This window comes from Peromyscus eremicus, chromosome 9 (assembly GCF_949786415.1).
Source record: "Peromyscus eremicus chromosome 9, PerEre_H2_v1, whole genome shotgun sequence".
Classification (NCBI taxonomy): Eukaryota; Metazoa; Chordata; class Mammalia; order Rodentia; family Cricetidae; genus Peromyscus; species Peromyscus eremicus.
The window spans coordinates 106,523,207-106,539,378 of record NC_081425.1 but is presented as its reverse complement, the minus strand read 5'-3'; the positions used below and the strand labels follow the sequence as shown (position 1 = coordinate 106,539,378).

At 41.2% G+C, this 16,172-nt stretch overlaps 1 protein-coding gene across 1 annotated transcript; it reads left to right on the top strand.

The window, feature by feature from the left end:
- Positions 1 to 301: 301 nt before the first annotated feature.
- Sntn (sentan, cilia apical structure protein) lies at positions 302 to 10,791 on the top strand. Its single transcript, XM_059273148.1, is given in 5 exon segments — positions 302 to 365; positions 368 to 434; positions 2,636 to 2,670; positions 8,088 to 8,227; positions 10,633 to 10,791. Coding segments are annotated over 5 exon segments (465 nt in total).
- The last annotated feature ends 5,381 nt before the right edge of the window (positions 10,792 to 16,172 follow it).

The following is a 16,172-nucleotide window of genomic DNA, read 5'->3' as shown; positions in this document are numbered from 1 at the left end:
CAGCTGACTGGCCTCTTGACACCCACCTTACTAGGACAATTCCTCACAGCTACCATACTTCCAACACTTGCACAATCAATGTTAATCATTCAGTAAACAAACACACTGAGATCAGGATTGTGTCCCCAGAATCGTGCATAGAACCTGGCCCACCACAGACACTCAAATGTTGATTAAACATATGAATGTTGTTACCTACGTACGATAACACTGGGGGAAAGTTTGTCAAGTGTCTTTGTGCAGTTGCCATGGAGTGAATGACAATAACAGTGAGCAGGTGACTGTTGCTTAGGGAGGGCCGATGCACAACAAGAGAAGCAAGAACACAGGAGGTTGTGTGCACAGCACCCAGGACCACACAACCCACTCGGAGGAGCGCCCAGGCTTTCTGAAGCCCCAGCATCCGCTTTAACACCTAGCAAAATGCCTAAAAGGTCAGTGTCACTTGATTCTCCTTTATTGAGTTTCACTGAACTTATAGATGCGTTTCCAACCTATTCATATCCGTAGTTTGGTAGCCACAATATTGAAAAATTGCTGTCTATTGCCACCCAAGTCCAGATTGAAATTAAAATGGAGAAACAAAGAGAACAAGCTTGAAGCTTTGCCAGTGAACTGAAGAGATGGAATTAACACAAAGATTTTTGATTGCCTCTTGAGAAATACATGCAAATTAAACTTGGTACTGATTTCTACCATACAACATAGTCTTCTAAAATATCTACAATGGGGGAAATTCTCATTATTCAAATGTGTAAACTGGGTCTAACAAGTGAAAAAAATGTTCTTCGTCATGGAGTCCCATTAGGATACCAACTTTACTTCGAAAAGCAGTTTTGGAACACCTAACAAGGACAAGGTACTCTGCCAGGCAAGAGGTGGGAGGTGTGGGGATGAACTGCAGAGCTCTGGCTTGTCAGGGTCTTCACTTGCTAATGGAGGAGACAGAAAATCAATCAGGGTGATAAAAAACTAACACGTGCTATGTGGCAAGTACACACTTTGAAAAGTGAAAAGATGGCACCTCTTGTATCCTGAAGATGCATCATCATGGTGCAAAGGTTTCAGAAATCAGGAGGAACTCACAAAGAGCCTGGAGGTCCTAGTACATGGTAAAGGCAGGCAGCTAATTCCTAAATGAGGAAAGTGTACCCCCCAACACACACACACACACACACACACACACACACACACACACACACACAATAATGATAATGCTCCTACTAGTTAATGCTAGACCCAAAATTACTACTCTTCTGTTGACCACATTCTATAGTTCTTTTGTCTTTCCAGCCATTTGAGGATGAGAATATGAAATCATGCAAATTTTGATTTACCATTCATAACGTAGCTGCCCTCTTCTTGCCTTCTGGAGCTACTTTCCACCAACTGAAGATTAGCCCAAATGCTTATCTGATACATAGTCTCACCCTCTTCGCTTTATAAGGGTCTAAATCTCAGTGTTTTCTGGTCCTAATCCTTGACTTCAGCCTTACCTTCCCTCACTATCTCCTTTCTCTATTTTCCAACTATGTGCCATGTTTGAATTCCTCCATCAAGCTGTGTTTTCTCTTACTTCAGGGCCTCAGTACAGTGTTCCCTATGCTGGAAGCTTTCCTCTCTCTTTTTACTGATTCAGTCGGCTCATTCCATTACCCTGATCATTGACAAGATTAGCCCTTCTCTTCTCTTTGTATGTATTTCTGTTTCTCTGTACTGCATTACCCTTTGATATCTGTTTTTTGCATTTAAGAGAATATGTCTCTGCCACCCACCAATGCATCTCACTCCTGGGTTAGGTAGGTAGACCAAATAGCTAGAGCAAGTACACTTAAAGAGTTAGCATCTATAACTGTTCTATAAATGAGAAGTTATTTTTCCAGTTTTCATCTGATTTCCAGGTCTGTGACAGCTTCACTCCTCACAGCCATGTAGGAACATGGAATGATGGAAGGCCCATCACCTACAAGTGGCTTCCCAGTGCTAGTACTGTGGCCTTCCATCTTCCCAAGGCACAGAGAGGCTCACAGTAAGGTGTTCTCCTTTGTCCCTTTCCAAGTTGAAGGAAGTTAAGTCACAGGGCTTTATAAGAACCAGGACTATGTGGATACGTGGGCTACAGCCAACCATAGTCCACACGGTGTTTTATGGCAAGTATGGAAGTAGATGCAAGAATGCCTGTCTTAGTTAGGATTCCTATTATTATTATTAAAAGCAACTCTTACAAAGGAAAAACGTTTAATTGGGGGTGGCTTACAGTTCAGGGGGTTAGCCCATTATCGTCAGTGTAGACATGGTGCTGGAGAAGGAACTGAGAGTCCTACATATCAATCCCACAGGCAACAGGGAGTGAACTGAACTAGGTATAGCTTGACAATAGGAGACCTCAACACCTGTCCCCGCAGTGACACAGTTCCTCCAACAAGGCCACACTCACTTCAACAGGGCCACACCTCCTAATAATGCCACTTCCTATGAGCTCATGGGGGCTAATTACATTCAAACTACCACAATGCCTCAATAGAAGAGTCAGAGGACATCTACTAAAAACAATCATTTTAAATCATGTGTCACTTTATGCAGAGATCAGTGTCCAAACTCTGAAACATCAGTTTCTTTTCTTTTGTTTTTGCAGTGTTTCAATATCTAAACAACTGGCTTCAATAAAAGGTAAGGTATGAATGGTTGAAATACGTGTGTCCCTTTTGCTCCATAACAGCAGGCCGAGAGTTAAAATTAACAGGATCAAGAATGCCTGAGATGTGAGAAACTTCTGGATAACCATGAATGCTTATGAAACTCTTTCTCTCTCTATGTTAGTTGTATTTATACACTTGGAGTGTTTAGGGGGCAGCAATGTAGGGTAAGTACATATGTGTGTTTAACAGCAAGGTAGGAGAGTATTAGGGGATTGGTTGGCTTGGGAAATATGGAATAGGGTCTTAGTAACTGTCAGTACTGCCTACACTATCATTATGGGCTTGGGTCCATGATATCTGTTCTACAAGACTCCATGTTTTCACTCGCAAAAGTCACTTATATGAAGAAAAATTCTAAAATGAGGTGATTCTTACACCTCACGGTGTTGAGAATGGTATTTCTATGATACTAACTTTTTAGAAAATCACTATATCCAGGACTTAATGTTTAGTATTCCATGCTTTAGGGAAAAACAGGAGACACATGTGAAAAATGACTGAAGCTGTCAGTCCAGTTTAACACACATATTGCATGTATTCTGAGACCCACAGCACACCGGGGCCTGAGAAAGGTTGTGAAAGTAATTACAATGTTGTCACTGCTCTCGGAAAACGTTCAGCCTGAACCTGAGCTATCCCACATGGTATGCGCCAGCCACAGGGAGCTACTGAGGACTGGGGCAGTGATTAATTTGAATAGAGATTTTAAAACTGAAAGAAACTAATAAATAAGGAGTATAAAATCGCTTATGAACTTAGTATTAACTACCTGTTGAAATTTTTAATATATTGAGTTGAGTAATATATATTATTAAAATCACTTTGACTCTTTTCTTTTTAGTCTTTTTAATTTGTCTCTGCGAAAGTTTTAAATTAGGATTGTGGTTTGCAGTGTATTTCTTTGGGCAATGGTGATCTAAGAGACAACTGAGATAACACGGAGTTTCGAGTGTGAGAGTTATAGAGGTGCTATCTACGTTCAGGGAATAAGGGAAGGACATCAGAGGGACCTGTTGCCCCTTCTGAGGGTTTAGGAAAGAGTCCTGAAGAACACAGCTGCCTGAAAAGCAGCACTTAGAGGGAGTGAGCATTCGAGAAAAGAGCCAGTTCTGTTTTCTGACTTTGGTAAGTTTCTTAATCTCTCCATGTCTCAGCTTCCTCATCTATAATCTGAACCTCCCTCCAAAGGTTGACACAAACAAGCACTGAGTGAGTTGAGTCACATCCTCTCCCCGGGAGGAGTGTTCACTGCTGGGACCTCCAAGAAGTCAATGTTGTTCGGAAGTCATTCACTGTGCTGGCCCAGAACGAATGCTGGATTTTACATACCTGTGAGATGCATGAGTAAGAATGAACTGAGCATAGTTCAAAATTCATTTCAATGGGCTGCAGAAGAGAAGAGGGTAACACGAAGCAGTCTGGAAGAGCTGCCTTTCAGACATCCACATGCCCAAATCCCAAAGACAAGAAAGCCAATAAAAGACGCCAAAACAACAACCTTTGCTTTTCTAACCCCACAGGCCCCTTACAATATGCTTCCCCTATTAATTCACAAATCTATGTGAGACAGAGAGTGAAAAAGTTAGGCGGCAACCTGCTGGTTTATTAAGGGAAGAAACAAACTGTAAAGACAGGACACAAAAAAGCCTCAGGAAAACATCATCAGTGGTGGTAGGACAAACAAGTCTTTGCTATCTTTTCTTATTTTAAACATTACTAGTTCTGTTTTTACCATAAGCATATGCTATTTTACAGTTGGGAGAAAGATGCATGCTGTCTTTTAAGAGAAGTAGGATACGAACGAGAAGTTAGATAATCCAGATGGAGTCCCACTTCAGAGAACAGCCAGACTTGCCCTCCACCAGGGCTGGAAATGCCTAGCTTCACAACTAGCACAGATGACCTCACACAGACATATCCCAAAGTAGCTGATATTTCCGTCAGCTTTCAGACAAACCCTTAAGCCTTTCATTCCTCATCTCTTAGCAGTGTGACTTTACTATTCTTAATCTCTCCAAGCATAAGGGTTTTTTTTTGGTTTTTCGAGACAGGGTTTCTCTGTGTAGCTTTGCGCCTTTTCCTGGAACTCACTTGGTAGCCCAGGCTGGCCTCGAACTCACAGAGATCCACCTGGCTCTGCCTCCCGAGTGCTGGGATTAAAGGCGTGTGCCACCACCGCCTGGCAAGTTTTTAATGTATAAAACTAAGACACAAATATTACCCACCCCTGAGGGTTTGAGGAAGCATTAAATAGGATTATGTTTGAAAGGCACCTGAAATATGTGTAGTAACAATGGAAAGTGCCCATCATTATTAATAAACTCAGTCAGAGCCTGGGAATTACTTCTACCTCACCAGTCAGGCACATCCAGCAGAGTACCACCAACTCCTGTCCTCCAAGAACAGTCTCAGGCTCAGCAGAGGAGCTCTTCCTACACCATATCCAGTTATTCTTGATTATTGATGAATGGGTCTATCAGTCCAAATTATCCATGTATTTTTTCTAAAGAAATAATGTGTTTCATCCAGCCAGGCAACTGCTTCTTCCAAACAAGACTGTGTTTATATAGAATTCATTCTTGAGCATCTTAAATGTAAGGTTAAAATTATTAAAAAATGGAGCAAGCTAAGAGAAAGCACCACTGCACATGTGCACATGTGCACATGTGCATGCACACACATATGGACAGACAGATCAGGAATTATAAGAAATATGCCCATTCCCCAGTATTTAATGTTAGACATTTGAAGAGATAAACATATGGGTTCCTGGAAGTAGCATGGATCAGGGAAAGAGATGGCTAGGAATGGGGTAAGAAAGAATAGAGAGGCATTTTCCTGGGGAAGATGGCCTGTCAGATCTGGATAAGCAGAAAGCAGAAAGCATAAATCACAAATGCATAAAATTGAGAATCTGAAACTGAAAAGGAGGCCAAGGAGGAAGAGGTTAAAATGAGTTTTACAGCCATTCACTCAACAAATTTTTGCAAGATTCCTACTTGTGTTTGGAACCCTCCAAAGTGTTACAGATTCAACAGGAAGCAAAACGAGAAAACAGTTCCCTGGGTACATCAACTCATATGTCTGGCATTTCCAATGCCAGCTCCCCCATTTACCAGTAGCCTGCCACCAGCAAAGTCCTGTCTGTTCTTCACTAATGAAATGACACAGTCAGGGAGAGGCTTTGTGCTCGTGGATTTGAAGTCAACCCAGATTGGCAATGGTTGTCAAAATAGACATTAGTTTGCCTCCCATTGGTCTCTAGTGCAATCTGTATTAAATTTCAGCAAGGTTTCTGAAGACTGGCAAGATTATCCTAAACTTTATTTGGAAAGAAAAGTCCCAAGAATAACCAAATAATAGCCTAGAATAATCAAAACAATATTGGCAAAGGATGAAGCAACAAGAACCACTTTACTCTCCTCATTGGTGAGACTTTGTTTATAGTTATGGCAACCAAGATGGTAGGTATAAAGTCAGCAAAGACAAAGATCATAGGCTCAAGAAACAGACCAGAGATCTGAAAAATTCCCACATGCACACACATTCTCACTTACACACTCATTCACACACATACACACACACACACACACTCACACATTTACACATTCTTTCTCACACACACATGCACACATACACATATGCACACACTGATTATTTACTTACTTTTTTAGGATGCTGAACTTTGACCAATATTTCTTGGTCATTTGCATTTCTTCCTTTGAGCATTGCTATTCAATCTATTAGTCCACTTACTCACTGGCTGACTTTTTAAATTGAATTTTGAATCCAGGTTCTTACCTGTCAGACACAAACTTTCCTCAGTTCTGTAGGATAGCACATTTCTTTAGCGATTGTTTCTGTTACTGCACAGTCTTTTCATGTCACACAGTCCAGTGTGACAATTTTTAGGCTTATTTGCTGTGCTATTGTACTCAATTTCAGAAAATTTTCAGCTGGGAATAGTGGTCTGCACCCTTAATCCCAACACTAGAGAGGCAAAAGCAGCTTGATCTCTGAGTTCAAAGCCAGTCTGGTCTACAGAATGAGTTCCAAAACAGTCAGGGCTACACAGAGAGCCTGTCTTTAAAAAAAAACAAACAAACAAACAAAGTTCTCATCTATGCCTGGATCTTGGAGTGTTTTTCCTGTTTTTCTCTAAGTTTGGGTCTTAAATTAAGGTCTTTGATTTTTTTCTCTGCTTTATGTTTTTCCCCTTTTCTTTTGTTTTTTAATTTTATGTGAATGGGCTTTTTTCTGCATGTGTCTGTATACCATGTGTATGTCTGATGCCTGTGGAGGCCAGAAGAAGGTGTTAGATGCCCTGGAACTGGAGTTACAGACAGTTGAGCATCATAGAAACACAAATAAAAATCATACTGAGATATTACTAATACCTACCAAAAGTGGCTACATTAAAAATAGTGCCAAAGCCAAATATTTGAAAGATAGAAAAAAATAGACTTTTTCACATTATTAAATATATGAAAGCCAAATATATATGTATATTCATATGTATTCTCTTTATTAATATTTACTTCTCCAGTAAATCATAACATGTATATGAGCAGAGATCACATCTAATCTTGTCACCTCAGTGTTCTGAGTCTTGCTCTACCTGAGCATTCTTTGAATCCATGATGGTTGCACATTGCTTGGGCTGAAAGCTGTGAGATGTCTTCCTTTTTCTCTTAGCCATTTACTCAACAGCATTGACTAGTCCTACTATGCAGCAAACATTGGTTCTGGTATTGAAAATATAGGGAGAAAAACAAAGGTGTAGTTTTTTGGCTTTATGAAGAGTGTTGCCTAGTTGGAGAAAAAGGTAAACATGCCATGGCTGTAAGTTGTGATTGTCCTTCTAGATGTATTGGTGACTAAGGTTCAAATGGTTCCTTTTGAAACTCTCTGTGTGCATTGGGTGCTGCCCCCTGGGAAGGAAGGAACTAGCACTGCCTTCCCCACCAAGGATCCTAAATTAGAGAAACTAACCGGAACATTACAGTGTTTGAGAAAAAAGATGTGTTGTGGCTGTTATTACATCACAGATTACCCTGATGTCATTCCCCTTTATCATACTCAGAAGAATTGAATGAAATTACATCTCAGAAAACCAAGGCTTCATGAAGTGAGGGGCTTTCCCAGGGCCACATGGCAAGCAGGAGTCAAATCTCAACCCAACTCTAACTCAAATGCTATGAAAGGAACCTGTGTTCCTTAAAGGTATAGGATCAGATAATGCCGAATCACAACAGGGCCACACACTGGGTCACACTGACAGTCACATTCCATACTTATTTCCCCAGTTCCCTAGGAAGACACAGCCCCTTGTCTGCACAAAGCACCACTCTTCTTCTGATTCTTCACTCGATATTTCTTCTCTCACAGCTTTGAAGAAAGGCTCAGATCTTGAAAAAGCCATTGCTACTCTCGCTCTGATTTTCAGAAACTCTTCCGACCCTGATGGTAAACTTAGGAAAGCCACTGCCAAGAATCTGCTACAAACCCAATTTAGGAATTTCACAGAGGTAAGCGAATTCACTGGCATTCATAAACAAGGCTCACACCGAACAGCAAAGAATTCCAGTCCCAGGATGCCGTCCAATTATTTCAATCAACAAACATTTATTGAATATCTCCCGTATGTAAGTTGTCCGATTTATTTGATGAACAAGCTAACATGTGGGCACTGTGGCCCATAGCTGCAACTTCAGTTGAGTAGAGGATGTAGAAGAACAGTAGAACACTGGGACCATCTTGGGGTAAGAAACCAAAGAAGGGAGTCTGAACATTAAAATACAGATATCTGAGATGTGAGCAAGAGTCACTTATTATTTTATTAAATTTTTCTAATGCCTTCTACAGTTGGCTAACCTGATATCATATGCATATGCTCATACTTTGAGCAATACTGACCTATGGAAATCATATAAGAAATAAAGAAGGTTACTTCCAAGCCTAAATCACCAATATTTACTCACAGAACAAAAAAATATAAAAGTTGTCTGTAAGTTCCTAGTATTCTCTGAGATATAGATGACTATTGTATTTCTGTAAGTAATATATAGATAATATAATATAATTCTGTGAGTAATATATATAATATATATTAAAGAAATACATTATATATATATGTATTAGTTTAGTATACTAAATCATATAAGATATTATCAAAGTGTCTCTCATGCATGTGAGTATGTGTGTGTGCAAGTGTGCATGCATGGTATAATATACAAAAAGAAAAAAAAGATGGGAGGGATCTTGAGAGATGGCTCAGTAAGTAATACACTTGCTGTACAAGCATAAGGACCTGAGTTTGAATCCCCAGAACCCATATAAGTCCAGGAAAAACAGCACATATATGTAATCCCAGCACTCCTAGAGTGAGATGGGAGGTAGAGACAGGAGAATCCCAGGAAGCTCTCTGGCCAGCTAGCCTGGTGTACAAGAGACCTTATTCAGACAAGGTGGAAGATGAGGATGAACACCTGAGGTTGTCCTCTTACTTCTAAATGCACACTGTATTCTCAGCCTTCCTAGTGCTGTGACCCTTTAATATAGTTCCTCATGTTGTGGTGACCCCTTGCCATAAAATTATTTTCATTGCTACTTCATAACTGTAATTTTTCTACCATTATTAATTATAATATAAATAGCTGTGTTTTCTGATAATCTTAGTCGACCCCTGTGAAAGGTTCATTCGTCCCCTAAAGAGGTCATGACCCACAGGTTGAGAACCGCCACTCTAAACTCTCTGTGGAGCTCTCTGGTAAACTGTGTGGCACCTTTTTGCTAAGCCTAAGTCCTAAAGAGAGCATTACCTTTCTCATAAGCCTAAACACAATGCCCAGTCTTAACATTTAACCACCAGTAAGATATAACAAAACTAGCACCAAGAAACACTGTCAAGAAGATACTAAAAGGTGGTGATTGGTTAAGTCCTTGAGTAACTAGTGCTTAGCCAGTTCCCTGGCAGAACAGAGGGAGAAGACAGACCTACATGCTTCCATAACCTTTGGGAAAACTGGGAAGTACCAAAAGGAAAGCCTTTTTACTGAACTCTGACCCTTTCCAAGTAGTACTCTGTTTCTTTTTGCAAATGAGTCAAGAGCTCTTTTGGCTTTGGCTGAAGATATGACCTGTGGGGACAGCCAGCCTAGAGAAACAAGGATGGTTTAGATGGTAAAAGAAATATATTTTCATTCCAAAAATGTCTCAAGCATTCCTGGGATTTTTGCAGCCATTTCATGGATAAGCATTTGTGGTTAAACTGAATGCACACACCAGCTCTGTGTCAGAGGGACTCAAATGACTTTTGTTTGCTTAATGTCAAACCTTCCAGCTGTTGTTTGAAATGTTTGAAACTGAAAATGCTCTCCATTTATATGCTGTTCAGATGGTTTTCTGCAATCTGTGTATGACAGCTATGAGCTTGGATGTGATTGACAATCAGACTAAATGCTGAACTATCACACAAAACAATGTGCTTTCTTCTAGTACATGTTATTCTGTATTTCAGAATAATCTCACTGTCCAGAGAATGCATAAAAGGTACCTCCTATAGTTAAAAAGATTATATATTGAAAATATGAAAACATAGGAAGTTCTGTGTCTAAATAAAGGCAGATTAACTTACTTGTTAAAAGTGTGGTTCTGGAATCAGGCCGATAAGGCCTCAAATCTTGGCTTTACAGCAAAAGCTGCTGACTTTAAGGCAAGTACTTACTTCTCTGATGGTTCACCCACAGCTGGGGTGCTGTGTAGAAGTACATACACAGTAAGATCACTGTATGGATTCTCAGAGACAAGTCATGAAGGATTTTGTGTGATGGCACTGGGCATGCTATACTGTTAATAACATACTTAGTATTCATTACCACCTCTCAATACAAAGTTTATGCACATAATAGACTCGATTATTCTTTATTCTCAGGGAGAAGAAAGCAAGCCAAAGTGCCAAGACATCCTTTCTGAGCTGGATGAACACACAGAAAACAAGCTGGATTTCGAGGACTTCGTGATCCTGCTCCTGAGCCTTGCCATTGTGTCGGATCCGCTACAAAATATATTCAGTGCAAAAATTACAAAATGAACAACTTTAAATATGTGAATGGACAAAATAATCACAAATGCAGGTGCCACATGATGAAAGATCTTCCTTTCTGATATGTAATGAGTGTGGGATGGTTCACATTGGTGATATTCACTCATTGTAACTCCAAACATTTCAACACTCTTCAGAAATGTCCAAATAATATAACTTTCAACATGATAAATTAATTGGATGCCACTTTTGATGAGTGAGCAGTAACTTAGAGATTTTTTTTCTACTGTATGTAGAATCATATTCATTCATTGATCATACAGCGGTATTTGCGAACATTTATTTAGTAACATTGTTAAAAATACAGTAACAAATGACCAAATAACCTCTTCCCTTGCTCATGTTTACATAATTCCAGAAGAAGAACTATATATACAACAATAATTTGTGTGTGTGTGTGTGTGTGTGTGTGTGTGTGTGTATGTATTGGTGTGAAGGCAACTGTACATATACATATGGAAACCAGAGGCCACTCTCCAATGTTGTTCCCCAAGTGCTGTCTACCTTGATTTTTTAGCTTTCGCTGGCCTGGGGCTCACTGGGAGGATCAACTTGGCTGTTCAGTGATTCCCCAGTGCTGAGATTTCCCCCCGGCTCAGCTTTTATAGGTGGGTCCAGTGATCAAACTCAGACCTGGTGCTTGTCTGGCTAGTGCTTCACCAATGAACCATTTTCCCAGCTCTGAACAACTAGTTAATCGGTTTAAAACACACGATAATTATAAATAAGATAAGGGTTACACAATGCTAGCAGAGTTTATTATGAGATCTATCTTCAAAGATCAGACCCTTCCTGAGCTATAAAAGAAAAAAAAAATCAGACCTTCCTGACCTATAAGAGAAACAGAAATGCTGAGTGGTTCCCAGGATCTGAGTTAGAACCGAGACTGTTTTTTTTTTTTTTTTTTTTTTTTTTTTTTCTTAATTTTTATTTTGCAATACAATTCAGTTCTACATATCAGCCACAGATTCCCTTGTTCTCCCCCCTCCCGCCTCCCTCACCTTCCCCCCAGCCCGCCCCCCATTCCAATCTCCTCCAGGGCAAAGCCTTCCCCACAGACTGAGATCAACCTGGTGGACTCAGTCCAGGTAGGTCCAGTCCCCTCCTCCCATGCTGAGCCAAGGGACCCTGCATAGGCCCCAGGTTTCAAACAGCCAACTCATGCAATGAGCACAGGACCCGGTCCCACTGCCTGGATGCCTCCCAAACAGATCAGGCCAATCAACTGTCTCACCCACTCAGAGGGCCTGATCCAGTTGGTGACCCCTCAGCCATTGGTTCATATAACAAAGTGCTAGAGAGGCCCACAGAAATCCACAAAGATACCCCCACAACAGACTGCTGGCAATGGTCGAGCGACAATCCGAACTGACCTACTCTGGTGATGGGATGGCCAAACACCCTAATTGTCGTGCTAGAAACCTCATCCAACTACTGATGGACCTGGAGGCAGAGATCCATGACTAGGCCCCAGGTGGATCTCTGGGAGTCCAATTAGCGAGAATGAGGAGGGTTTATATGAGAGAGAATTGTTGAGACCAAGGTCGGATAAAGCACAGAGACAAATAGCCAAACAAACCGAGACTGTTTACAAACAGACACACGGGAGATTTTAAGTAGAAGGCAGCGGTCTCTAGCTTGCTAGTGGTGGTAGTTATATGAATGAGTAAATGCATTTGTCAGACTCTTAAAACTACACTAAAGTGGATAAAGTACATTGTATGTGATTGTGAATTATGGCTAAATAAACATGACTTGCAAAAACCTACCAGGCATTGTAATGCACACTTATAATCCCAGCACTTGAGCAAAGAAGGATCAAGAGTTCAAGGCAAGTCTTGACTGTGATACATAAGACTATACACACACACACACACACACACACACACACACACACACACACACACACGTACATGTACACACGCACACACTTCAGCAGCTGTGGAATTTGACTGTTTTTTAATCAACATGTTCTAATACACCTTAATATTGTGTTCTAAAGTGGTCATACTCCAAAGACCCACACATCTCTATGACTACCTCCTATATTCCTGCCTTGAAATTACACACATGCACATAAACATATGTATTCACACACACACACACATATATCATACTTGAATCTCTAAGATGGATTTTCATAAAAAGCTTTTATTCATGCCTGAGGAGTGAGGCCTCCAAGGGGTCAGCTTGGTAGGTGGTGACAGGTATCCAGGTTCCCTCAGAAAGGTCAAAACACAGCCTTCCTTGACCATGTGAACTCACACACACCTTTTTCTTCAATCTTTAGAGAGGACTAATCATGCACTTCCCAGTCACATGATGGCTTAGGATCATCCAAGGGACCCATCCAGGTCAGAATCACAGTGCAGGGAAGGAGAGGGGTGTCCTTGTGTTGCAATCACAGCTACACGCCACCGTGCTCAGTACCCGGCATTTACCACACATGTGCTACCACCTGATCCTTAGAGAAAGGCACAGGGGAAGAGCCGCAGTATTTGTCTCCCAGAAGTTAGTAGCTAGCATGTCCCTTAGGGAAGATGTTGCAGTTTTATGCTGGGCTTATTCTTGACCATTCTGTAAAATGCCTGGTAGGAGTGTGTCTCTCTGATGCCTGACAGGCAAGTATGCCTAGGCTTTAGCCAGTGTCTTAGTTAGGGTTCTCATTGTTGTGAATAGACACCAAGACCACGTAACTCTTTTTTTTTTTTTTAAATTTTTATTTTGCAATACAATTCAGTTCTACATATCAGCCACAGATTCCCTTGTTCTCCCCCCTCCCGCCCCCCTCACCTTCCCCCCAGCCAGCCCCCCATTCCAATCTCCTCCAGGGCAAAGCCTTCCCCACAGACTGAGATCAACCTGGTGGACTCAGTCCAGGTAGGTCCAGTCCCCTCCTCCCAGGCCGAGCCAAGGGACCCTGCATAGGCCCCAGGTTTCAAACAGCCGACTCATGCAATGAGCACAGGACCCGGTGCCACTGCCTGGATGCCTCCCAAACAGATCAGGCCAATCAACTGTCTCACCCACTCAGAGGGCCTGATCCAGTTGGTGACCCCTCAGCCATTGGTTCATATTTCATGTGTTTCCGTTTGTTTGGCTATTTGTCTCTGTGCTTTATCCGACCTTGGTCTCAACAATTCTCGCTCATATAAACCCTCCTCACTCTCGCTAATTGGACTCCCAGAGATCCACCTGGGGCCTACATGAACAGCCTGGACATGAGTGGGGGTAGTGAAGGGTAAGGGTCGAGGGAAAGAGAGCTTGGGGGAGTGGGAGATCCCAGCTGGATCAACAACAGAGAGGGAGAACAAGGAATAGGAGACCATGGTAAATGAAGACCACATGAGAATAGGAAGAAACAAAGTGCTAGAGAGGCCCACAGAAATCCACAAAGATACCCCCACAACAGACTGCTGGTAATGGTCGAGAGACAGTCCGAACTGACCTACTCTGGTGATGGGATGGCCAAACACCCTAATTGTCGTGCTAGAAAACCTCATCCAACTACTGAGGGATCTGGATGCAGAGATCCATGACTAGGCACGTAACTCTTATAAAGAAAACATTTAATTGGGGTGGCTCACTTACATTTTCAGAGGTTCAGTACATTATCATTATGATGGGAAGCATGGCAGCATGCAGGCAGATGTGGTGCTGAAGCTGAGAGTGCTACATTTTGCAGGCAACAGGAAGTCAACTGAGTCACTGGGCAGTATTCCAAGCATAGGAAACCTCAAAGGCCACCCTCACAGTGACACACTTCCTCAAATAAGGCCATACATACTCCAACAAAGCCACACCTCCTAATAGTGCCCCTCCCTATGAGATTATGGGGTCAGTTACATGCAAGCTATCACAGGCAGCAGCATCTAAAACAGACTGATATGCTCTCATTCCAGGTAGAAGGTTTGTCAGCTTGGGCTTCTATTTCTCTGGGCCCTGGGCTAACAACTAGGAAAAGTCCCAAGGAGGCTGCTCTACCAACCTGGGTTCTGAGAGGGGCTGGGTGAGAAAAGAATCCCAAACAAACAGATGTGTCATTTAAGTGTGAAATAAATCTTTTTTAGACAGATAAAATACATTTATTCATTTTAAAGTTATTATAACTTCTTGAATCTTTTTCTCATGTTCCATATTCTCCACAGACCATCACTGCCAGGATCAAACACATATAATATGAGATAGCACCTTTAACACCCTTTAGCCCAGTGAGGTGCAGCCCCTTCCAATGATGGACCAAACCCTTGAGCCCAGTGAGGCACGGTCTCTTCCAGTGATGGACCGAATCCATCAAATCCCAGTCCTTGGCTCTCTCCTTCCCAAACCTCACATTTCAGTCTAAAACCTTAGCCTACATAAAGAAAACCTCCAAACTTGTTCACTCTCTCAAGATTTTGACAGGAGGTACGTATGTTCAACCAGAACATTCAAATTCAATTATCTAACAAAAAAAGAAAATTCAGTTCTTTGTGTCCAGCTTTCAAATTCTTCCTGCTTTTAAGCTATTTGTTTAGAATTAAGGAGAAGAGAAAAACAGAAATGTTTTTCTTTAGTCAATTTATTCTCAAAAATGAAAGGGCTTTTTTTTCTCTCTAATTTGTTTTCTACAATTTGGAGTTTTGACTGTAATACAGCTTTGGTTAAAAATTCCATGTATTTTTTAAATTAAATTTCTTAATTTTTGAGAATCTGATACATGAATACTGTATTTACCTAATTTCCTAATTATCCCTCCTTCTCCCCCACAACTCCTTCTGCATCCCCCACTGCTTCTCAAATTATCTCTTCTCTTTTAATTATTATTGTTTTACACACACATGCAACATGTATGTGCGGAGTCCATTTAAAGTAGCTCATATATATATTTAGGACTGACCACTTGGGACTGGAAACCTATCAAGAGCTCATTCTTGGGGAAGAACGATTCCCCCATCTCAGCAGCCTTTGATTGCTGGTATGCATATAGCACTTTATCTAAAGGTGTGGACTTGTAAGGTTTCCTTCTATCCACGTTGGTGTGTCAACTGCTGTTATCATTGTCCAAGTGTTGTTTTGCAACCATATTCTTGAGATTTCATGGCTACAGCTTCCCTGTCACATGTAGAAGACCATCTCACAGCAGACATCCTCGTCCTCTGTCCCTACAATCTTTCTTGCCCTTCCTCTGTAATATTCCCTAAGGGTGTAAGGATTGTGTTATACATGTGTTGGTTGAGTTTGGGAATCCCATCATCTGTTGTTCTCTGTGTTTTTTTTTTTTTGTTTTTGTTTTTGTTTTTTTGTTTTTTTTTTTTTACCAGTGATAGCTTTTTGAAACAGTCTCTGTCTGTTTAAAAAAAAAAACATGCTTTTTTCCTGAGGTGTGA